General features: G+C 44.8%; 1 protein-coding gene and 1 long non-coding RNA gene across 9 annotated transcripts in view; one reads left to right on the forward strand and one right to left on the reverse strand.

The window, feature by feature from the left end:
* Window positions 1–25492, forward strand: part of LOC139048815 (uncharacterized) — a 171001-nt gene that overhangs the window by 77155 nt on the left and 68354 nt on the right. The window lies entirely within an intron of this gene.
* The window catches only part of LOC135920801 (uncharacterized), a 183680-nt gene that overhangs the window by 9952 nt on the left and 148236 nt on the right, over window positions 1–25492 (reverse strand). For all 8 annotated transcript variants that reach the window (XR_010570318.1, XR_010570320.1, XR_010570319.1 and 5 more), the window contains one exon: window positions 13886–13997. Coding sequence is in view for 1 of the 8 variants with exons in the window: in XM_065455067.1 (XP_065311139.1) it covers window positions 13886–13997 (112 nt within the window). In the remaining 7 variants the exon portion in view is untranslated. The remainder of the gene's footprint in view (window positions 1–13885; window positions 13998–25492) is intronic.

Consider the following 25492-nt stretch of genomic DNA (forward strand, 5'->3'; position numbering starts at 1 on the left):
GCAACGCACTCGTATGTCCTATAAACACGCTGGCTCTCCTTCGAGCGCGCTGGCTCATACTGCAGTTTGCAGTGGTTGCGTTTGTGTCAGACTTTCTCCTGTAGGGAAGGAATTTAGGCGCTGGTGGAAATAAATTCTTGATATAATTTAACGGGAGGTGCTAATCACCGTTCCAAAATAACGCTATATTTCGGTCTCATAAATGCCTGTTTCGTGTTGCAGCTTGGAAAAAAGTTGCTTGAAATGCTCCGTTCATATTTGCATTTATGACCCCGAAGATAACTTCTCACTTTTGTTTTCTGGACTTCCATTTTGACTTTGAGTACACCTATGTTCTTCAACAAAAACGTGCAAACGCAGCTAACACCTCGCTTTTAGTAGCTCCTATTACTTTTCTTTTTTTTTATCAACTGGCGTCAACCAGGCCACAGCAGAAGAGCATACGTTTACATTGCGTCACGTTCACCGCACTTCTGATATCAGTGTTCGTGACATATTCCTGTAATATTTTCTATTTGTTTATAGGCGATGACGCACGCGATGACCGCGTAGTATGAAAGTGTTGCCGAGTCGGACACGAAATAGAAACCCAGCAGATGCACGGTCCCGGTTGAACGGACTGGAGGAATTAAGCTAGCAGTTGATTGATATTATCGCAGTGATAACAAAGCTAAGGCAATTAGTTCGCTTCTACTTTTCTCAGCGTACTAGAAATTAGTAGTCGAAAGGTTCTGAGGTTCAAATACAATCGCTGTAGCACTCAGTAGATACACGCGCCGAGATCGTTCCCTTCCATTGAAGGTTACGCCTTGTGTGCACGCTGAGTCCGCCTACACGCTATCGGCCCGTCTGTGTTCAGGAATAAACAAGAGGTGGTCGACTGCTACAATGGCCCAGTGCTTTCCAGTCCATGCCAGGGGAAGGAGCCTATGCAAATCAATGTCGACGCGCCCAAAGGGCCGGGCACAGCAAGGTAAAGATTCCAACATGGCTGACAATCGGGGCAAGAGTGAACGAACTTGTGAGCGTGGCTGTACATGCCTGGCCACTATTACCACTGCAGAAGCGCTGGTACGTTTTGAAAACTCCCGAGTGTGCACACTGCGGGTCAGAGAGTCTGCGAGGTACTACCATTGACCACTGGTGCATGCCGCGATTATAATTGCGTTGGTATAGCAGGTTGTCGCAAACTGCGAAATGGTGAGCTTAACGGCGCAACCTGTGAGTGGTTGGTTGTGCTCATGAACCAGAAAGCAAGTCTTTGAGAGAGGCAATCCAATGGTCGTTGCGCTGTTCAGAAGCGATAGTGGTAAGGTCGAGCGAAGAAACTGTAAACTGGAATAGTGAACAGCAGGCGTTGTCGTCAGGTAAGGGCGAGCGCGAGATGGCGTCAGCGTCAGAATGCGGGCGTCCGCTGCGGTGCAGCATGCTGATATCTTAGTCCTGCAGGCAAAGTGCCCATTGGGCAAGACGGCCTGAGGGATTTTAAGGACTACAGCAACATAGTGCAATATAGGGCGTGATTACATCAAATGGATGGTCATACAAATAAGGACGGAACTTATTGAGAGCCTAGATGATGGCCACATGATTTTTCCATCACAGTGTAATTGGTCTAATCTTTCGTAAGCGTACAACTTGCATAAGCCGCGACATACTCAGGAAACCCCTGTTTGAACCGGGCAAGCACAGCGCCGAGGCCAACACCGCTGACATCTGTGTGCACCTCGGTAGGGCATGTCCGGTCGTAATCGCGCAAAATTGTTGGAGATGTTAGCCAGCGACGAAGCTTTGTGATGGCCTCTTCGCACTTGGAATACCACGAAGTGAGGGGTGCGTTGCTTCTACGTAGCTTCGTCAGGGGCGATATGATGGCGGCGAAATTGCGGATGAAGCGTCTGAAGTAAGAACACAGATTTACGAAAATTTGCAATTCTTTCACGGACGTTGGCTCATGGAATTCGGCGACTGTCCGAAGTTTGCCTGGATCGGGGAGCATTGCATGCTTAGATATGACTTAACCTATAATTGTCAGCGGCAGAAATACCAATCGGCACTTCTTTTGGTTTAGTTGTAGGACAGCGTTTGTTAAACCTGTCAAAACACAGCAGAGCCGTTGAATGTGGGGGGGGGGGGGAATCAGTAGCAAAAACTGCAATGTCAGCAAGGTAGCACAAGCACGTGTGCCACCTCAAGCCGCGTAGAACTGTGACCATCATGCCCTCGAAATTTTCCGGTGCATTACAAAGTCTAAAAGGCATTACGTCAAATTCGTATAAGCTGTCGGGTGTGACGAAAGCTCTCCAGTCGATCGGCGTCTGCCATGGGTACTTCCCAATATGCAGAGCCCAAATATAGAGATGAAAATCATTCTGCGCCTTATAGATTTTCATTCAGGTTGTATATGCGCGGGACAGGGTAGACGTCCTTGCGGGTGATCTTGTTGAGGCACTGGTGGGTCACACAGTATCTCACAGGACCATCTTCCTTCCTAACAACGGTGACAGGGGATGCCCATGGGCTGTTGGAAGGTCGTATCATCTGGCGGCGAAACACATCGACGAATTGTTCAGTGATTACGCGACGTTCTGCAGGAGATACACGATACGGACCGCAGTGGCGTTTACAAGCCAGTGTCACTCCTATGAGTAACAGTTCACGTCCGGTGCGGGGAATATTGCCCTACATTGAAAGAACGAAATTAGTCTAGATGCACAAAGCTGAGACCGCTAGACCGGTGTAAGGGCATCAAAAATAGAAGAACTAAGCACATCACTGTGCTCGGTCTTTTGTGTGTACAGTGTAAGGCCAAGAAGCGATGAGCGCAAATGTGACGTGTTATAAACATTCGTATATGTGTGGTCGTCGAAGGCTGCCGGTCGAACTAACCAACGTTTCTCTCACAAAAATATGTGACTACACGGATATGTCGAATAAAATGCATTGTTGAACTAATAAAATGTTGCATTTTCCTCGTGCGAAGAACAAAAATCGTATACTAATATCGGCAGCAACAGTTCGTACAGTGTCCCGGGTCGGTGGTTCACTTGATATTTTTTTTTCCAAGTTTAAATACCAATAATGAAAGAAAATCTGTGGTCTGGCACTCGAAGGAATACTATTCTACATGTAAAATGTTTCCTTTCTGGTAAAAGCGTAAGGCTTTGTCGCAGGGAGAACGTGTTTATGTTCACAATATATAGTGCTATGGAACAGTATTCCCAATGACGAAGAGGCAAGCAGTGAGAAGACGACGACGACGATTGGAGGCTAGCGCGGGCTGTTGCCTCTTGGCCAAGTGCGGCATATTCCCTTGTAAATATACTTGCATATAGCTTTTCATTTGCGTCTTCCTACGTAACATATCTGGTGGAGGTGGACGTTCCCTGTACCTCGTCACGCAGCCTCGCAGTAGACGGTACGTCGAGCATATGACATGGCTCCCGGCGATGACAACTCGACTCAGCCGCCTCCGACACCTGCTGCCACTTCGACGACATACATCACTCTCCCCGCTCCTCGTGATCCTGGCGTATTCTCGGGCAAAGATGGGGAGAGAGAGAGAGAAAGAGAAAATGATAAAAGAAAGGTAGGGAGGTTAACCAGGACTGAGCCCGGTTGCCTACCCTACACTGGGGAAAGGGAAAGGGGGACGGAAAGATGAAAAGAAGAGAAAGTCCACTGGAGATATCAGTCGGTCACTCAGTCCGAATCACAGGCGCTCACTCAATCCGGTCGCTTTCAAATATCGCAGCAGCGCTTTTGTGGCCTTTTGTAGCTGCGATATGCGAGGCCATGGTCCCAAGATCTTCTTCAAGGTGAACGGCTTCCCATCTAGCTTATTGAGAGCTGTGCAGAGGTCTTGCCTTTCGTTTTCATAAGATGGGCAGTAGCACAGTAGGTGTTCTATGGTTTCCTCGACACCGCAGGCATAGCACTCGGCGCTATCAGCCATTCCAATCAGAAATGCATAAGCATTTGTGAATGCGACTCCCAAACGTAAGCGGCACAGCACTGTTTCCTCATTTCGCGGAAGACCTGGTAACAGCTACAGTTGCATAGAGGTATCGAGGGAATGCAAGCGATGGTGAGTGAATTCGTTGCCGGAGATGTGTGCCACTTCTCCAATGTCAAAGAGTGCGCTAGCTTGCCTAAGTGTTGGGCTGCGTCGGTCCGCGATAAAGGTATTGAAACAAGGTTTGCTCCTTCGTGTGCTTTTCTAGCAGCTTCGTCAGCGAGGTCGTTGCCGGAGATACCGCAATGACCAGGCAGCCACTGAAACACGACGTCGTGTCCTTTCGCGATCATGAGATGATGCATTTCTCGTATCTCCGACACGAGTTGTTCACATGACCCGCGACGAAGAGATGCCAGAAGACATTGTAAGGCCGCCTTGGAATCGCAGAATATAGCCCACCGATTAGTCGGTTGGTTATTAATATAATCAACGGCACCTCGGAGGGCAACAAGCTCCGAACCAGTCGATGTTGTCAAATGAGAAATCTTGTATTGGATGCTTAGTGATCGTGATGGTATAACCACTGCGCTGGTGGAGCTGGTCTGAGTGGAAGAGCCATCCGTATATATGTGTATTCGATCAAAGTAGAAAGTGTGCAAACAATCCAGAGCTGCTTGCTTCAAGGCCAAGGTAGGCAGGTCGGTCTTCTTTCTTATTCCTGGAACCGTAAGACGCACTTGAGGTTGTTTTAAACACCACAAAGCTGAGGTTGAACGTGCAGAGGGTGTGAAACCCGATGGTAAGGAGGCACGATGGATGCTGACTTTGTTGGAGAAGAATGCCTGTGGTCGTCGTTCCGGCAGGCACGCAAGAGAGCTTGAATGCATCCGTGAAACATGACGAACATGGGCTCTTAGCGTTTCGGTACTAATATAAGTCGTGATCGGATGGTCTTGAGCCATTACAATGGTTCCAGCTGTTGAGGCACTGCGCGGAAAACCTAGGCAAACACGTAGTGCCTGCGCCTGCACGCTCTGAAGTTCTCGAAGATTTGACTTGCATGTTTTAGCAAGCACGGGAGAACTGTAGCGTAGGAATCCGATGAACAGTGCTCGATATAACTGTAGCATGGAGCCCACTGACGATCCCCATGTTTTGCCGGCGATGAACTTGAAGACGTGAACAATAGATGTGAGCTTCTTCTTTAAGTGGGCAACATGAGGGCTCCAAGTGAGGTCTCGGTCTACAATGACGCCCAAAAACCGGTGATTTCTCTTGTAGGAGATAGGCTGACCATTGATGCATACCGGATAAGGAGTCACCGCTTTTCGCGTAAAAGCGACTAACGCACATTTTTCTGTTGAGATGGTAAGGCCTTGTGCGTGAAGGTAGTCAGATGCCTGTGTTGCTGCTTTCTGTAGCCGTGCGCGAACCTGCAGGCGAGTGACCGCTGATGTCCAGATTCAGATGTCGTCGGCGTAGATTGAAACACTCACTGTTTCCGGTAGGGATTCGGCCAGCCCAAGAAGAGCGAGGTTGAAAAGAATAGGGCTTAGAACACCACCTTGGGGAACGCCTCGGCATGAGTAGTGGCCGGTAGTCGGACCATCTTCCGTTCGTACGAACAAGGACCTTTGTGTCAAGTAGTTACTGACCCATCTATATACTCGTCCTCCTAGTTCAATTGTCAAAAGTGCGTCTAGAATGGTTTGATGGAAAACGTTGTCGTAAGCGCCTTTCACGTCAAGAAAGAGTGCTACTGATAATCGCTTCCGATATTTTTGTTGTTCCACAGATGTTACGAGATCGATGACATTGTCAATCGATGAACGACCCCGTCGAAATGCCGCCATAGAGTCAGGGTAAATCTTGTGGTGTTCAAGGTACCATTCGAGACGCATGAGGATCATACGTTCCATGAGCTTCCCGACGCAGCTGGCAAGAGCTATAGGCCGATAGGATGCCAGTTCGAGCGGTGACTTTCCTGCTTTTAGAAGCGGTACCAGGCGGCTGCGTTTCCATTCCTGTGGGACGACACCATCTTGCCATGAACTATTAAAAATGCTGAGGAGTTCTCTTCGTGCTTCTCTGCCTAGGAGGCGCAAAGCAGTATATGTTATGCCATCGGGCCCTGGTGAAGACGAACACTTACAGAGCGCCATAGCAGCTTCTAGCTCTTCCATAGAGAATGGAGCGTCCATACTTGCATCTCGTGGGCCGGGGATGTTGCCTAGAGCCATGTCAGGGACTAAAACTGTGCCGCCGGCGACGTTCGCACAAAATTCCTCTGCGATGTCTATCTCACAGCGGTTTTGATAGAGAGCAAGGGCGTTGAATGGGTGTCGTTGCTGGGGACTTGAGCAAGGACCCCGTAGGGTACGCCACACACAGGACAATGGCTTGCGGGGGTCTAGTAAGTCGCAAAAACATTTCCATCTTTCATCCGCTAGCTTATCCATATGGCGTTTGATCTTCCTTTGCATGCGCCGAGCTTCTCTGAGGTCAAGAATTGACTTTGTGCGCCTGTACCTCCTTTCAGCTCGGCGACGTAGTGCACGAAGCCTTTCCAATTCAATGTCATTCTCTGTACGCTTTGATGGATGTGTGAAGCAGTGTGTACAATCTTGCATAGCGTCCGCAATTATGTCTTCTAATCTGCGTGCAATATGTGTCTTGCATGTGTCTTCTACGCGATCTTGAAAGATTGACCAGTCGATTTGGCGAGAAACAACCGGTAATGTGGCGTCTAGTCCATCAATTCTCACATAGGTCGGGATATGATCACTTCCATGGGTTTCAATATCAGTTAACCACTGCACGCTCAAAGTCAGGCAACGTGACACCAAAGTCAAGTCAAGCCAGCTACTGTACGTAGTTCCTCGCAGAAATGTCGGGCTTCCGTCGTTTAGAAGACATAGGTTGTGGCCTGATGCAAATGATATTAGTGACCTGCCCCTCGAGTTTATCCTGGAGCTTCCCCATATATAGTGGTGAGCGTTGAAATCCCCTGTTATTATCCAAGGACCGGGAGTAGCAGTCATAATATCTTCTAGTCTTTTTCTATTAAACTGACTGGTTGGGGATAGGTAGACGCCAATAAGAGTAAAAGACAGCTTCTTCTTTTCCACAGTAACACAGACGTATTGGTTACCGTCGTGTGGCGCTACTTGTTGGGAAAAATACGTAAGGTCCTTGCGAATGTAGACCAGAACCTTACTGCTGCGGACATATGTGTTGGAAACAAAAGATTCATATCCCGATAGTCTTATGGAGGCTGATAAGTTAGGTTCACAGATGACCAGTATAGGAAAATGGTTTGCAAATACGAACTGTCGAAACTCCGAAATACGGGACCTCAGGCCTCTCGCATTCCATTGGAATATGGAGGCACTTCTCACATCATCCCGGAACGATCGTTGTTGTTGTCGATGAGCCGTGGTTCTGCTGTAGAAGTTCTCAAGCACTGGACTTCTGAAGGCTGGCTAGAACCGGACTGATGGCATCCAACACTTACAATGCACTTCGAGCTGTTGGTGTCTGTAGCTTGTCCAGAAGAACACGAATAGCACTCACCAGAGAGCTGATCATAACAACAATTTGTTGATCTTGGTCCGCCAATTTATCAGGAACAGACGAAGTGTCCCCTGCTGTAGAAGCATCACTTCGCTCAGTAGGGGCATGTAGCTTCGGGAGTGCAGGCCACGCGTCAGCAGCCGTGCTGTTCGATGCACCCGTGTCCTTTGAGCTGACGGCGCTTGGCCTGGGCGGAAGAGTGGGTGGTGATATACGTGTGTGGCGTTCTGCAGAGGCTTTGGAGAGTCTTGATCGACGTCGCCGACGTGATCGTCGTCGCTTAATAGATGCTGCTGCTTCTCGGTGAGACGAGTGGTCTCTAACCATTTTCTTCAATATTTGCATTTCCTTTCGAATCAAAGGGCATTTCTTCGAAGATGCATCGTGAGGGCCGCTGCAGTTTGTGCACTTCAGCACACTGGCCTCGCACGTGTTTGTGGTGTGGGGCCCAGTGCAGCGAGAACAGGCGGTAGTGTTATTGCACACACTACTCACATGGCCAAGCTTCATGCACTTCCAGCACTGCAGTGGTTTTGGTATAAAGGGGCGAACTGCGTGTCGGAAGTGGCCCACTTTTACATGCGATGGGAGGGATTCGCCCTTAAATATGACCTTCACACACCGTAACGTGCCGAGACGAAACGCGTTTGTGATGATGGTGTTCTCTGTAGCTGGCTTGATTAAGATGGACAGATCGGAGTCGACAATGGTCTCGTCAACATCGTAAATTACGCCAGTACGGACTTGTTTGCCCAGCGGAATATAAGGGCGGACTTTCATCCCGCCAAGTTCCGTGATCTTACGCAAGGAATCCAACGCAGCCGCGTGTTCTACGTCAATCGCTAGCACGTTCTTACGGGTGTTCACTCTGATGTCTTTGATTTCGTTTGCAAACAGCGCCTCTAGATGAGAAGACACGGCTTGCCTGTTGAGGCGTCTCAGGTTGTCAGTGGCGAGAACTGGTGAGAACAGGATGGTGAGCTCCTCGATATCCCGCGAAGATCTCACGGTGGACTCACTGTAATTCGATGATGCGCTGAGAAATCTTCACTTTGCTTTACGACTCCGCACCAGCTCGAAGGTGTCGTCACAAGAATCTTCACCGCTGATATAGTACTGCATGGTGTCGTCGCTGTCCGTGTCGCTCTCGGTGCCGTTGCGCTTCCTGGAGGCAGCCGCCGCGGGCACTGCCGAGTCCGGCGGACGCGCGTGAGGCTCCATCTCCATCGCAGTTAAGAAGGAAATAGCAGTCCACTGGCAAAGTCTAGGAAATTCACAAAATGAGTAGAGCTGGAAGAGCCGGCGTTCTGCCTGAAGACACTTCGTCGTCTTCCATTCGGCAAAGATGGCGAAGACGTCGAAGATCAAAGGAGGGGGGGGGGGGTGCTCGCCCTAGTTAGGGCCAAAGCCTTAAGTGGCTTGTCGCAATGGCTCATACCAGAAAAAAGTGGCGTCTGATATAGTGATACAAAAAACTGGGATGCAAAAAATATCTTCAGGAATGGATCATACCCGCGTGAGCAAACAAATATGCAAATTCTGGATATGAATTAAGAAGCGGAAGCAAGAAAGGACAATAAAAGGAACGAAAGAATGAAGGAAAGAACGATTGCCAGAAGAAACAGAAAAGATGACAACCATTCCACTCTGTAAAGATGGAATGGCAGCAAAAGCACTTTGCTTTTCGTTTGAGAGCTTTGACTGTCGTCAGCTTTCGTTGCCATTCCATCTTCACAAAGTGAAATGGTACCCCTTACGTGGGCCGATCCCGAAGTTAGTGCAATGTCGGGCCACCCCGCGACAGAGGTGAAGCAGGCGTTAAGCACTCATCATAAGTGGGCCGAGCCCTACGGTAGTGCAATGTCGAGCCACCCCGCGACGGAGCTGAGGCGGGCGTTAAACGCTCACCATACGTGGGTCGATCACGAAGATAGTACAATGCCGGGCCGAGCCGCGGCAAAGGTGAAGCAGGCGTTAAGCACTCCCCATACGTGGGCTCATCCCGAAGATTGCTCAATACCGGGCCGACCCGCGGAAGAGGTGCAGTTATTTCAAGGGCGCATTACAGGTTCCCGAACTCAAAAGGATGCGTGCCATTGAGATTGGACCCTTTCCGCACTATAACCAGGATTGACCCACAACAGGATGACCCACAACACTCCTTAATGATGCCCATAAGATTATTGTTCATTGCTTCAACACTAAGGTCCTCTTCCTGAGTTAAAGCCGAGTACCGGTTCTGTAGCTTGATCCAGAATTCCTCTATTTTCCCTCTTACCGCTAACACATTGATCGTCTTCTTATGTACCAGTTTCTTCCGTTCCCTCCTCAAGTCTAAGCTAATTCGAGTTCTTAGCAACCTATGGTCACTGCAGCGCACCATGCCAAGCACGTCCACATGTTGTATGATGTCAGAGTTAGCGCAGAGTATGAAGTCTATTTCATTTCTAGTCTCGCCGTTCGGGCTCCTCCACGTCCAATTTCGGCTCTCCCGCTTGCGGAAGAAGGTATTCATTATCTGCATATTATTCTGTTATGCAAACTCTACTAATAACTCTCCCCTTCTATTCCTAGAGCCTATGCCATATTCCCCCAATGACTTGTCTCCAGCCTGCTTCTTGCCTACCCTGGCACGGAAGTCGCCCATCATTACAGTGTATTTTGTTTTGACTTTACCCATCGCCGATTCTACGTCTTCATAGAAGCTTTCAACTTCCTGGTCATCACGACTGGATGTAGGGGCGTATACCTGTACGACCTTCAATTTGTGCCTCTTATTAAGTTTCACAACAAGACCTGCCACCCTCTCGTTAATGCTACAGAATTTCTGTATGTTACCAGCTATATCTTTATTAATCAGGAATCCGACTCTTAGTTCTCGTCTCTCCACTAAACCCCGGTAGCACAGGACGTGCCCGCTTTTTTGCACTATCTATGCTTCTTTCGTCCTCCTAACTTCACTGAGCCCTATTATATCCCATTCACTACCCTCTAATTCCTACAATAGCACTGCTAGACTCGCCTTGCTAGATAACGTTCTAGCGTTAAACGTTGCCTGGTTCAGATTCCAATGGCGGCTTGTCCGGAACCAGGGATTCTTAGCACCCTCTAATAAATTTAAGTACATCTATTTGCCACGTGCTATCGAATTCTGGAACTTAATTCGCGGAACAATTATGTCACTGCCATTAAACGATTTCCTGTTAAAAGTTAACTACACCTGACTTTATGTACTTTCTTGTTGTTACAGTGTATTGACTCATTCTCGTTTTTGTACTGACTCTGAGTGTTGCTGTTATTTTGAATTTTGTTTGTGTCATCTGCCTTATTTCCCGTGAATTTTTAATATATTATTGTTTACTTCTTTTTCGTATGACTTCTTTTTGTCTAACTCACTCCTGCAATAGCCCTACAAACAGGCTGCAGTCTGTATAAATAAAATAAACAAATAAATATCTCCGGGGTCCTTCCTCTGGCTTCTTTGCGAACACCCTTTACCGAATAACAGCACCGGCGAGAAGTCCGCGCTTGGCCACTGAGACAAGAAAGATGGCGTGCCTAAACTGCTGTCTCTCCAGGGTGCGCTCAGCATTTTCTCATTGCGATAGCATTAATAGAGACACTGCAACATAATTTTTGCTGTCATTGTAGCCTTTGCCGTCGGCGTCACCGTGACGTTCGGTATATGTTTAGGCATATGTATGCTATATGCAGTAGCTTGCTTCCAGTAGTATATAAAATATTCGCCAAGATAATTTCCATTAGAATATAGGGCACATTTGACTTCATTCAACCAAGAGAACAAGCTGGCTTCAGGAAGGGATATTCTACAATGGATCACATCCGTGTGATCAATAAGGTAATCGTGGAATCTCCAGAGTATAATCACCCTCTTTATATAGACTTTATGAAAAAGAAAAGGCAATTGATTTTGTCGAGATACCAGCAGTCATAGTCATTACGTAATCAATGAGTACAGGACGCTCATGCAATTATTTTGCAAAGTATCTACAGAAATTCCACAGCTACTTTAATTCTCCACAAGAAACGTAGGGAGATACCAATAACGAAAAGGGGTAAGACAAGGAGATACAATGCCTCCAATGCTATTCACTGCATGCTCGGAAGAAGTATTCAAGTTATTAAACTGGGAAGGCTTAGGAGTAAGGATCATAGCGAATACCTCAGCAACGATGAGTTACAACACATGATAGAGGACGTGGACAGAGAGGGTATAAGAGTGGGTTGCAGATTAATATGCAGAAGACAAAGTTAATGCTCAATAGCCTAGCAAGGAGACAAGAGTTTAGGATCACCTGTCAGCCTCTAGAGTGTGCAAAGGAGTACGTTTACCTAGGTCAATTACTCACGGAGGATCCTGATCATCAGAAAAAAATTTACAGAAGAATAAAAATGAGTTGGCGTGCATACGGCAGGCACCGCCAGATCCTGACTGGAAGCTTACCACTATCATTGAAAAAGGTGTACAATCAATGCTTTCTACCAGTGTTGACATTTGGGGCGGAAACTTGGAGACCTACAAAGAAGCTCGAGAACAAGGGAAAGGCCACGCAAGGAACGATGGAACGAACAATGTTAGGCGTAACGTTAAGAGACAGGAAGAGAGCGGCGTGGATCACAGAGTGAACTGCAATAAATATTCTAATTGGCATTAGGAAAACAAAATGGAGCTTGGCAGGCCATGTAATGCGTAGGATAGATAACCGGTGGATGATCAGAGTTACAGAATGGGTACCAAGAGAAGGAAATTGCACTCTAGGTAGGCTGAAAACTAGATGGGGTTATGAACTTATGAAATTCGCAAGCGCAAGTTGGAATTAGTTGGCGGAGGAGAGGGATAATTGGAGATCGCAAGGAGAAGCCTTCGTCTTGCAGTGAGTCTTCAAAGTAAGCTGACAATGATGAAGATGATGATGCTACATGCCACGTCATGCTATATGACATGCTGTATATGGGGGTTATATAGCAACTTCATTCTATCACTGACAAAATTATTCCTTACAATTTTGAGAATGCAGCACGCGAGCAACTGTCATGAAAAAGAAAATGGCAGCGCATGCCTTTTTTCTTAAATGTTGTCAGATCTAAGTATATAAAGTGCGAAACAATAACGGAGCTCAAACCTGAATATTAAATAATTTTATTTGCAAGGTGGTGCACTGGTTCCCGGATTGGCCCAGAAAAGAGGTTTGAAACATAATTGATGCAGAAAAGGGGAGTGAAATTCCTTAGCAGAGATGTCAGCTTTAATTAATTAACATAAATAACATTGTCCGATGACAGAATTCAGAAAGAGGACCTGTAGTTAACAGCTCGTTTTCATTTAATCAGCTTAGGTTTACTTCAATTCATACTGCTACTACAGCTACGAGTCTTACACTTCGTGTAATATTATGACTTGTTGCTATCGTATTCATTGTTTCGCCCTTATGACGAAACTGTGAGAGGTTTTTTAGTAATTCTATGTTTGAGGTTCCGTTTCTTGGCGAGCGTAGTTTGAACGAGCGCATCGGGGTTTCTTTTGGCTTTTTTTTATCTATTATCAGACGCTTACGGCTCCTTACTTAGCTTTAGGCAGCCTTGCGCGTCTTCTTGTTTTAAGTTTCATTCTGACGCCTTTTTATTCTCCCACATGTGCTAGAAGCCTAAATTGTCCAATTCACGAGACAAAAGTGGACAGATACCAAGATTTCTTGTAGCCCAAACCAATCTGAACTCAGTAGCGCATACCTTGTCTTCAAACCAGTGCATATGTGTGTACTTAATGTTTGTTTATGGAGTTTTACGTGCCGAAACCATACTCTAATTATGAGGAGTTCCGTGTGGGGGACTCCGGAAATTTGGACCACCTGGTGTTCTCTTTAACGTGCACCTATATCTAAATACACGGGCGCTTTTGTATTTGGCCCACATAGAAATGCGCCCGCCGCGGCCGGGATTCAATCCCACGAACTCGTATTTAGCAGCCCAGCACTATAGCCACTAATATCCACTAAGCAACCACGGCGGCTACTGAGCAGGGGCTAAAGTTTTGAAAATGCAAGTACTACAATGTCCATTTCCCTTGGCATTGAAATCGAAAATATTTGTTACACGCCTGCTTTAACTTCAATGACGCGGTTTACTACCTGTGGCTATAATTAATAGTAATGAATATGGCGTTTAGCCCAAAGAGCTTCTGTCACATTCTCATACTAGTTGGGTGAAATTCACGATTGAATAATAAATAAATATATGCCGAAATGTCGCTATTTTCAGGATTCTCGCCAAACCAAGTACTATTGACATTGATATACATGCAAGGCTAGACATTCGGTGAAACATAGTACTCACCCTGTGATTGTAATGGTGTTTGATGACAGGGGGCACGAAACAAGCATACAGGGATCTGAGAAGGGGTTAGATTGTCCCCGCGCAATAAATTTACCGAGAACAGTGCAGCCCCCTGTAAGTGATAGAGACAAATCAACGACAAACGTGATGCCTCCATGAAATGCCAGTGAAAAAATTCAAACAGCGAAAGAAAAGGGTGCTTTAATCTCTCTTGTACTACGTTATCACACACACACACACACACACACACATATATATATATATATATATATATATATATATATATTTATATGTATATATATATACATATATATATATATATATATATATATATATATATATATATATATATATATATATATATATATATATATATATATATATATATATATGTATATATATATTGAAAGGAGATTCATTAACATTCCATGGCAGGTGGAAGGGTTACACGATGGGCACAGCAAAGACAGTCTTAGCTGGCGTCGGCAGTTCAGAGTCGCTTGCAGGCCTCTGTCAGTGATAGAGAAGAATTAACGACAACAGCAATTCCTCCAGTAAATCCCGCTGAAAAAGTAAATAAAACACAACCAAACGAATGTGGGCTTTGCTCTCAGAAGTTCTAAATTAGGATCCGCACACCCACGCATGTACAGGGTGATTCAGCGAACGCTTTCAACATTTTTAAAGGCTGCCTGTGGCAGATACCTCAATTCCAGTTCATGAGGTGGTCTACTCGAAGCCGCCGACACTACTTGCACGAAAAATTCAAAAGCAATATCGACTAAGTAACAATATCACACTAATTAACCTTCTAGCTAATTATCGTATGACCCATATTGCAATCTACAAATTGCAACAGTGGACTTCGCAAGGCGGCTCCACTTTGAACGAATTCTTAGGACTACACCAGTTTCGAGATATGAATTTCCGAACGTTGCGGAGAAATACAATGGCGTTCAAGTTACTTGTGGTCTTAAGTGTATGAAACGATGTTATGTGAATAAATATACTGGAAGGCCAGCGTAATATATACATATATATATATATATATATATATATATATATATATATATATATATATATATATATATATATATATATATATACACAGGGTGTCCCAGCTAACTTTGACGAAGATTTTAAAAATTCCGAAGTTGTGCCGAGTGCATAGTAGCCGTAGTCGTATGTACTTACGGCCGGTATATTTTTCATCACGAATCATTACCTATTATTTGCTTTTAGTTAGTGAGTTTTTAATTATTCCTTGAATTGCAAACATATCAATTACAAGGTTGTAGGGCACCTCAAATAACCTGCTAATCATGCATTTATGATGTCACAGTGAATTGCAGTATATATATATATATATATATATTGGTTTTACTTATCCACACCAATTAACTGTGACATCATTTGTTTAACATTGGCAACAAGCAAGTTTGAAAAATTAAAAATATGATGTCACACTGAAGTGTCGTGGTTAATTAAAATTTAACATTTATGTTACCATCAGTCTCAACAATTACCTTCTCTTCGTCAGCGCAGTTTGAAAGCTTGCGCGGGGTTTCGTAGTGGTGGCACGGTGATCGCGCGGCCACGATGTCCTAACGCTGGAACCCATTCGCAGTAGCGGGTGACTAGTTCATCATGTTGCTGTGAATACTTTTACACCGGAGGCAATTACGGAAACACCTGGGTAGCGTAAGTGTTTCGGCGCTGTGTTTTTCACGTGCGTAGCCGCGTGCGATGAGAGACCACAAACAATAGGGAACCAGCATTCCTGTCTAGAGAGTCTCCGAAGAAGCTGTGCTCTCGAAGGATATAGGGTTACGGACAAAACGCGTTCCTCATGTGGTGAGAAAATTCGGCATCGGCGTCGACGCCGCGAGTGAATTTCGGTCGAATTTCGCAAAGCATGTCTGTAAGTGTTGAAGGCGAGGAGGTACATAATGACCGCAATAGTAAAAATGAACCCCCACTAGATTTTGAGCAACAGAGTGCTTTCAGCAACAGCGCAGGCGCTTACTGGTGAGGAGCTGAACTACCTCATTTGGCGCGGAAGAAGTAAACATAGAATGCTCTGGAAGGGAAGACGGAGCGATGACTGTAGAGGGCAGAGTCGTTTTTGTTTACCTCCTGCTCTCTAAGGAAAAATCCCGGGGAAAACGGGAGTAACTGGGCAGTTAGTCCTAAAAATGGCGCTTTCGTCCCTCAAAGGACTAACCGCATGAATGTGCATGTCGTGTGCAAATTTCGGAGAGTAAGTGTTTAGTCGCTGTTCGGAAAGCGAGCAAAATGGGATGACGAGTGACAACAGTTACTCCCTATGCACTCCGCTGTTTTCGTCCGTGTCGTGAAGTGATGCGGTGAAAACGGCATTGTCTATAAATCGTGAATAGTTCGAAGTTTGTGCAGTGTTTATTGAACGACATGTAAAACAGCAATTTGCCTCTTCGTGAAAAGAGTGCGTGAAATTTAAAATCTGGAATGTGAACAGCCAACTATCCTTCGTGCGCATGCCATAAGTGAGCGATACACATTAAACACGTAAGTCATCGACGGACTGTTAGATTTTCTTGGTCAATAGTATCTAAATTCCTTCCGTTCCAACGCGATTACGAATTTAATTATCGCGATGTGGAGCTCAAATGGGACATGTTAAGTGACAGAGAAACTGGCCTTCTAGGTCGTCTTGGGTTTCTTGTTTGAGCTCGTTGCACCTATACATCGCGTATTGCCTCAGTTTAAATCAAACTAAGGATTCTCGGACAGCTTTCATTTCGCAGTCGCTTATGGTTGCAAGTACACTCAACATTAGACTCTCGCCGCATAGCATACACAAACTGCTGAGTCGCTTTTATATTGCCGCACCTACGTTTCGATATTTAACCCTGCGTGAATATCCGGTACTCTCAACCGACCTATCGTGGTGAAGTGGTTAGAGTACCACAGTTGTGAGCGAGAGGACGTGAGTTCGAATCCTTCTTTGTGGCACCTTTCTGTTAGCTTAGTAATTTTTTTATCACAATATGAATGCCCAAGGTCTATAATTCCACCTTTGCAAAGCGTCAGAGAGAATCACCGTTACTCCCTTGAGGAGCACCGGAAAAGCGCAACTGTTAGTCCTCGAAGGAGTAACCGCATGGGGAGTCGCAACTCATTCCCTCACAATTACACCCTAAGGGGAGGAATGGTTGCGGCAGATCAATTCCTCCACTAAAGGAGTAACCTCAATGCCTCATTTTCTCTTTTTCTTCTTAGAGTGAAGTGAATTTTCTTTTAGTGCATGTGTGTTGATCAGGATGACCGCTTCCCATCGAGTGAGTCAATTTTCAACTTTGAGCAAGCTAAATCATGTGATGGTAAATCATGTGATGCGTTGGCGCCGCACAGCAGTTAGCCGTAGTGGTTGTGTTTTGAATACAATGTCTTCATTGACGAGTTCGTCTGGCTTCCTGGTACGGGCATGAGGGATTCTAGCCTCTTACGTGGACGGTTCTCGAAAAAAGTGCCGAAGAAAGTGTTAACAAGTCGTTAACATTTCTGGATACTACTCTAAAGAAGCTACTACTAACGTTGGTGTACCACAGGGGTCCATATTAGGTCTTCTACTTTTCCTAATTTATATTAATGATCTGCCTGGTTGCCTCTCCTCATCGAAGTGAATTTCTCCTTCCTTCTGTATATACTTATCATGTAATTATTCCCATTTTTTCCTTGAATAAACTCATTCTGATTCTAAGAATGTTGGCTGATTGCATGCTTATGTGCAGTCTAAACGCAGGTCGACCCCAAGGGTAGTGCTGTTTAAAAAATCTGGACCATTCACGTATGTGACCTCTCAAAATATGTGGTGGTCTCCAAGGTAGTGAAGTAAAATATTCTAGCAATGCGACGGTCCTGCTACTCTCCTGACACGATGTTTCAACCGATAAAGTGCCGTTCATATTAACTATCCCCTGTTTTCACCCCGACTAGCTTTTATTTCTAGATTGTCCGAGCTCCACTCAACCTATAGGTTGAATCTCCTTGCAACTTTTATCACCTGGAAGCCGCGACAACTTGTTTTAATTAAAGTAAATCTTGTTATGACAAGCCATCCATACACACAAAGTGTGCAAAACGAAAACGTTTAGGACTGCGTCCGTCGAGACGTGTCACTCCCGCTTTTCTGACGGGGTGCCGCAGGACCGCGTCACAATTTTTCTCTTGCGCTGAATTCATTTACTCCGACCACAGAATATTCTCGTAGCTAATGCCGCGACCTTCTCGAATGCAAATTCATTGCGATTCGCACAATGTACTCCGCACCCCCTACGGTATCGCACGCTCTGATCTCCGGAATTCGTCGTATATGCACACACGCCACTGGATCATGTATGGGATGGTTGTGGGCAATGCTTTGTTTTAAGCGCAACAGGACTAGCCTTTCTCTTTTCCTCGGATTTTGCGAACGGTCGTAATAGCAACGCGATGCACTGAAATAATAAACCTGACGAATATCATGCAGTCTTCCTATAGTGCATCTTGTAGCATAGGAGATGCTTGCTAGGCGACTCTATATATGCTGGTATTTAGTCTTTATTTATTTATTTGATTACACAACATACACATAAACCCACTGGTGCTGCAATCCGGTTCCAAATGACGTGTTATATGTGAGACTATACAGCCGTTTGCATTGTTTGCAGAGTGCGCAAGGCAACAGCTGTTGTGGCCAATGTATTCTTTGTCTTTTTGCGTCGCATTTTAAAGCTGGGGATTATAATGACGCCTGATGACTAAACTATAACGACAACGACTTGAGGATCGTGTCAATAGGCCATGTCATTGTAAGCTTAATGAGAAAGAACCGACGCAGAGACCAGTCACCCAATCTTGGAAATTCAAATGCTTTCAGAGCAAAAATTGAATGTGAATTACATGTACCTGAGCCATAATTAAGACGCAAGGAGCGCGCAAAACGTGTAAGGGACACACGACTACAGACCACACGCTGCGGTTCAACATACCAACCCAGCGCCACGTGCAACTAGAGAGAAAGAGCACACGCCACCTGAGCGCCACGACCAAAAAAAAAAAAAAGGAGCATGCGAAGCTGCGAGTTCCACGAGCCAGGCGACTGAGCAACACGAGCAATGAGAATAAGAGAGCACACGCGCTGCAGTAGTGAAAACACAATGGCGCTGTGAGGCTACTACAAAAAGGATAATTTTAACAATGCGGGTGCTCTGAACAATCCAGTAGCGCTGTCTGGCCGAGCTTGTGAAGTCTATAGATATAGACCCTTTTCGCGAAGCAGTTTGCCTAGAGAAATGAGATGGTGCTTTCAGCGGCGCGGCTCACGTTGCCTCCACGAAGGCGCACGAATACGAAACCACTACCGCTTGTGACCTGCTTCTGTGCGATCAGATGGCAGAAATGCAACTGCATTATTATTTATTTATTATTTATTATTTATTTATTTTATAATACTGTGAGCCTTTCTTAGGCTCCGACAGGAGTGGAATGAACAATAGGTAGTACAACAGGTTTGGTGTTCCGGAACATGAATGAAAAGACACATATCTTACATAAATAATCAAATCGAAAGGGAGCAGAACTGTACAATTATACAACTAATGACTCATAATCAAGAAAGCTACGGCTACATAAGGGACTGCTCTTCAAAAAAAGACTCAACATTCGCAATAAAAGCATCAAGTGACACATCATTCACAATATGGTGGGGCAGGTTATTCCATAGTTCTTTGGATCGGAGAGAAAATGAAAATTTGAATAAATCACATTTAGCAGCAAATGAACGTATGCACATGTCGTGGTTGGTTCTTCTGGAGCGGATGTGAGGTGGATTTGGGTATGCCTATTTAGTTATGCTGATGCAATCACGATATAACAGGAAAAGAAATTTCATACATGCAGTTATTCATCGGCATTCTAACGTCGAGATGCTAGCCCATTTACGGAGACGTGTCACGCTATCGTAGCATCTTTCATAAAACACTGTGCTCCCTTCATGCGGCAAAATGCGGAGTGGTAGTATTTGCAATCTGCAACAGTTGGCTGTAACAATCATCATCAGCAGCAGCAACCTATATTATGTCCACTGCCAGGACGAACGCCTCTCTCTGGGATCTCCAATTACCCCTGTTCTGCGCCAACCGATTCCATCTAGCGCCTGCGAAATTCTTAATTTCATCACCCCACCTAGTGTTCTGCCGTCCTCGACTGCACACCCCTTCTCTTGGCACCCATTCTGTAAGCCTAATGGCACACTGGTTATCTGACCTACGCATTACATGACCTGTTCAGCACCATTTCTTTCTCTTATAGTCAATTAGACTATCGGCTATCCCTGCTTGCTCCCTGATCCACACCGCTCTCTTCCTGTCTCTGAACGTTAGCCTAAAATTATTCATTCTATCGCTTTTGCGCGGTCCTTAACTTGTCTTCCAGATTGTTTCATAGTCTCCAAGTTTCTGCTCCATATGTCAATATTGGTTCAAGACATTGATTGCAAACCTTCCTTTTTAAATGGTAATGGTAAGCTTCCTAATGGAACGGTAAATGGTAATGGTTAGCAGTCGAATGCACTCCAGCCAATTTTTGTTCTCCAAATTTCCTTCTCATGATCACGGTCTCCTGTAATCGACCTAGGTATGCGTACTCCTTCACAGAATCTAGATAACGCCTGGCGATCCTGAACTCTTGTTCCCTTGCGTGGCTGTTGCTTTGTCTTCTGCATTTTAATCTTCAACACCACTCTTATAATCTCTCTGTTAAGGTTCTCAATCATTTGTTGTAAGTCGTCCCCAGTGTTGCTTAACAGGACAATGTCATCTGCAAATCGCAGGTTGCTGAGATATTCACCCATGATCCTTACTTCTAAGGCTTCCGAGTTTAATAGCTTGAACCCTTCTTCCAAGCACGCAGTAAATAGCATTGTAGATATTGTGTCACCCTGACGGACTCCTTTCTTTATAGGCATATCCCTACTCTTCTTGTGAAGAATTAAGGTACCTGTGGAATCTCTGTAGATATTTTCCAAAATATTTGCTTAATGGTCCCATACTCCATGATTTCATAATACCTGTATGACTGCTGGTATCTCGACTGAATCAAGTGCCTTTTCATATTCTATGAAGGCTGTACAGAGAGGCTGGTTGTACTCTGCGGATTTCTCGATTACCTGATGGATGGCATGGATGCCATCCCTTGAAGAGTACTGCTTCCTGAAATATTCCTGTTCGTTTGGTTGATTAAATTCCATTGTTGCCCTCATTCTATTGAAGATCATCTTCGTGAATATCTTATATAATATTGGAAGTAAGCTAATGGGCCTATAATTTTTCATTCCTTTGACGTCTCCCTTTTTGTGGATTAGTGTAATGTTGGCATTCTTCCAGTTCCCTGGGCCCCTGAAGTAGATAGACAGTTCGTATAAAGGGCCGCTAGTTTTTCACTCATGTTTCCACCATCTTTGATTAAATCGACTGGTAGTCCATCTTCTCCTGCCGCATTGTCCCGTTTCATATCTAGCAAGGCCCTTCTAACTTCATCGCTAGTTATAGAAGAAACCTCACTAACCGGTTCACTACTAATTCGAATGGAGGGTATCGTGGCTGCTTTGGGTACTGCAGAGCTAAGTATAGAATTATTCCGCTGCATTTACTTTATCATCGAGATTAGTGATGATATTACCCTGCCTATCTTTCAGTGCATACATCTTGGTTTATCCTATGCCTAGTTTGCTTCTAACTGTTTTCAGGCTGCATCCATTTTTTAAGCTTCTTCAGCCTTTCTCGCGTCATAATTTAGAATATCCGTTTTTGCTCCTTGTTGATTCGTTTTTGCAGTTCCGCGAATTCCAGCTTATCTCTACAATTAGAAACTTTCATTTCTTTGTCGTTTCATTATTATGTCTCTTGTTACTTGGGAGAGCTTACCTACTGGCGGCCTTGGTGCCTTACCTCCCGCTTGAATTGCTGCTACTGAAGCCAGCCTAGTTCCGGTTTCATTCATTGCCTCTATGTAATCTTCATCTTTCTGTTTTAAGGCTGCATATTTGTTTTCAAGTGCCTACCTGAACTGGGCTGGTTTAACCCTTAATGCGTCTAGGTAGGCGTGTTTCTTCTCGACCAATTTTACTCTTTCTCTCTTCAAATTGAGGTGAATCCTAGCCTTAACTAACCCATGATCACAACACTTTACCCTACCTAACCCTTCTATATCCTGCCCTTGCTGGGGTTGGCAGAAATCATGAAGTCAACTTCAATTCTTGTTTCCCCATGAGGGCTTTTCCAAGTCCACTTTTTGTTCCAACGCTTCCTGAAGAAGCTGTTCATTATTTGCAGCTTATTCCCTTCCATGAATTCTACCAACATCTTTCCTCGAGCGTTCCTAGAATCAACGCCGTAGTTGCCAATTTCTTTTTCACCAGCCTGCCTTTGCCCCACTTTTGCATCGAAGTCGCCCATGAATACAGTTTACTGAGTTTGCACTTTTCTCATCGCTAATTCACAATTTTCATGAAACTGTTCTATTTCTTCCTCATCGGGACTGCCGGTTGAAGCGCACGTCTGTACTACCTTTATTCTGTACCTCCTATTCAGCTATACAGTAGCTACTGCTGACGTCCAATTATTGCTGTAGAATTCGTCAATGTTGCCTGCTATGTCCTTATGGCTTAGGAATCCTACTCCAAACTGCTTCTTATCTGGTAGTCCTTTAGGTCATTGCACGGGGCCATTTGTCAGCACTTTATAATCCTCACCAGTTCTTTTAACCTCACTAAGGCCAATGATATATCAAACAACGCATGATAGTTCCTCAAAGGATCCTGCAAGGCTAGCTTCAATCGAGAGGGTTCGAGTGTACTGATATACTGATACACTCGTATACACTGGAAAGGAATGAATATCTGTGCCCATGTTTACGGACCACTACCACATGTGAACTGCTTGTGCTGCCAGCCTTTCGATATGCGCTGTTTTCCACGAAAATAAAAAATATGAAAAACCTCTAGTGTTGTGTCGCTAACCTATGAAGAACGGACTTTAACGGCGGAACATGGCAAGAGGGATTATGGCTTCTGACACAGTGACAAAAGAGTAGCATCCCTTCGTGGCATAGTAAGTTTCTTGCACGTTAACTACGCACGTCCGTCGCAACTCACACGCAACATCATACCCATTATAGCACCAACGTATCAAGAATAAGTGAATTGACGCACACTGGACTCACTGCGCCGAAGCGCCAGTGACGGTGATTACAACGACAGCTCACAAGTGCTCCTAGCTGAAGCAGTAAAGGCAAGGCGCAGAAGACCAGGACTTAGGAAGAAGAACACAAATGACAAGACCGGCGCCTGATGAAAGAAAGGGCCCACTGTAGAAGAAATCTGCTCAAGTAAAACTCTTGCTTGGGCTAGTTGGTTCATGCTTGAAGTAGTAAAGGCAAGGCGCAGAAGACCAGGACTTAGGAAGAAGAACACAAACGGCAAGACCGGCGCCTTGGTCCTGGTCCTGGTCCTGGTCTTCTGCGCCTTGTCTTTACTACTTCAAGCATGAACCAACTAGCCCAGGCAAGAGTGTTACTTGCTCCTAGCTGATCGTTTCCTGACCCTTCTGGGAGTAATACCTCTGTCACATGGGCACCCGCAAACTTCTTTTAATTCCTTCAGCTTTATCTCGAGGGAAGTGCATTCGGTGTTATAAGGTCGCATTTCCGCTAAGGGAGCTTGATCGAACTTGTCGTCCAGGGAGATCGGCGATCTCCCTCAGCGTCTGAAGCGAGTACTGTAAAACTGAGAGTTTAAAGATTATTCGCAATAAAATAATACTGACGTGTGTTTAAATGTGTTTAAAACATTTCTATTGAATTAAAGGAAAGTTGAAGCACGACTTAGCAACAGTTATATTTGCTGCCGCGCAATAATATCGACCTGGGCAGTTTTGCTGCTTGTTTTTGTCATCTTTATCGTGCTAGTCATTCAGTGGTCGGTATGGTCACTCAGAACTGACAGCCCACAAAATAAAATAAAAGCTCATGAGGTCACCGTGCACAAAATAGCAGCAGTTTGGCTAGCAGAACGCAGTGCTTACTTGCCACGACGCACCTGAAAACGCAGCTAGGCACAGGGTACCTAGCATCGCTGTCAGCACTGGCATGTTTAGCGACCGCACTTTGATTTTTAGTGAGGTGCCGGTTTTTCGCATTAAATATAGTGAATAATATTTTTATGAAAGGAACGGTAGGTATAATATCTACGAGCATATTTAGAAGTTACATTCTTCTATTTGTACAAAAACCAAACACCCCTGAATGCCTCTCTGGCGGCTTCTTTTATAAGCTCGTTATTAGTCCTGTGGCACGACTACAATTTCCCTGAGGTCGAAGTCCTTTAGGAAGACTCGCGCCCCCTTGTACAAAAGGAGTTTGTGGCTGCCCAATGACAAGGGTATAAGCGGTTCACTACGGATAATACGTCTTTGCTACAATCTATTACAAAGTGCAGAATATCTACTCTAAGACCTTTGTGCCCAGCAAGAACGCATCTATCGCAACTGACCGAACCCGCAAGCGAATAAGCTGATAATAAGAAATAACATAGTGACCGCACCGAGAAACCTTACTGAGTCTTAACCATTACAAGCCGTAGATTCAGTGTTTTCCAGTAAAAACGAAGAGAAAGAGACGCTGATTCTGATTTAAGAGGAGGCCTTAACTCGTGGTCCGCCATCTAAATACATGGGAAAGGAAAAATTGTTTCCCTCAGGGATCACTCCACCAAATTTGATAAGGTTTGTTGCCTTTAAAGGAAGAAATTTCAATCTAGTGACTGTGGGTTGTGAATTTTCGATTTATGGCTTCAACATCATCATAAAAATTTACAACGTATGCAAATTTCTGAAAAAGAAAATATCAGTTTTATAGCTCTAACTCAGTAATGAAAAATTATATCACAATTTCGTAAAAGGCATATAATAGTACATCTAAAGCTGGCGAAACTGGTGTATTATAGTATGCTTTTAAATAGATCATTAAATTGTGACTACAAATTTTGCAATACCCTTGTAAACAATGTAACGAATTCGGGTAAGACATACATCGATATACGAAATTTGCCCGCTTTGGATGCTCTAATAGATGCACTTGACAGAATTGCGATATCTATTTTAGGTACACAGTTACCAATTCGTAAACTTCCTGCTTCTATTTTTTTCAAACATACCAATTGTTGAAAATTTCGTTAAATAGTTTAGGCCATAAATCGAACTTCCGCTTCCAACAATCACTAGAGGTGAACGTTTTCTCTCAAATGCAACAAATTTCATTAAAATCGGCCATGTGATTACTGCAGAAACCAGAATCTGCGTTTGACATGTATTTGAATAGGTAGCGTCGCAGTTGGGCCCGAGCTAAAGCTTCCTCTTCATCGTGAAGCGGAAGGTTTGTGCAGCTTGCAATAATTTTCCAGTCGCGGTTTTAGAACAAGCACCGTAAACGCAGCTCACACCTTTCAATACGATCCAATGAGCACCGAAAATGCACGCGTGTCTTCTGAATTTGGGACCAAAGCTTCGCGTCGTCCAACTAATCACCGTT

This window comes from Dermacentor albipictus, chromosome 8 (genome assembly GCF_038994185.2).
Source record: "Dermacentor albipictus isolate Rhodes 1998 colony chromosome 8, USDA_Dalb.pri_finalv2, whole genome shotgun sequence".
Taxonomy (NCBI): Eukaryota; Metazoa; Arthropoda; class Arachnida; order Ixodida; family Ixodidae; genus Dermacentor; species Dermacentor albipictus.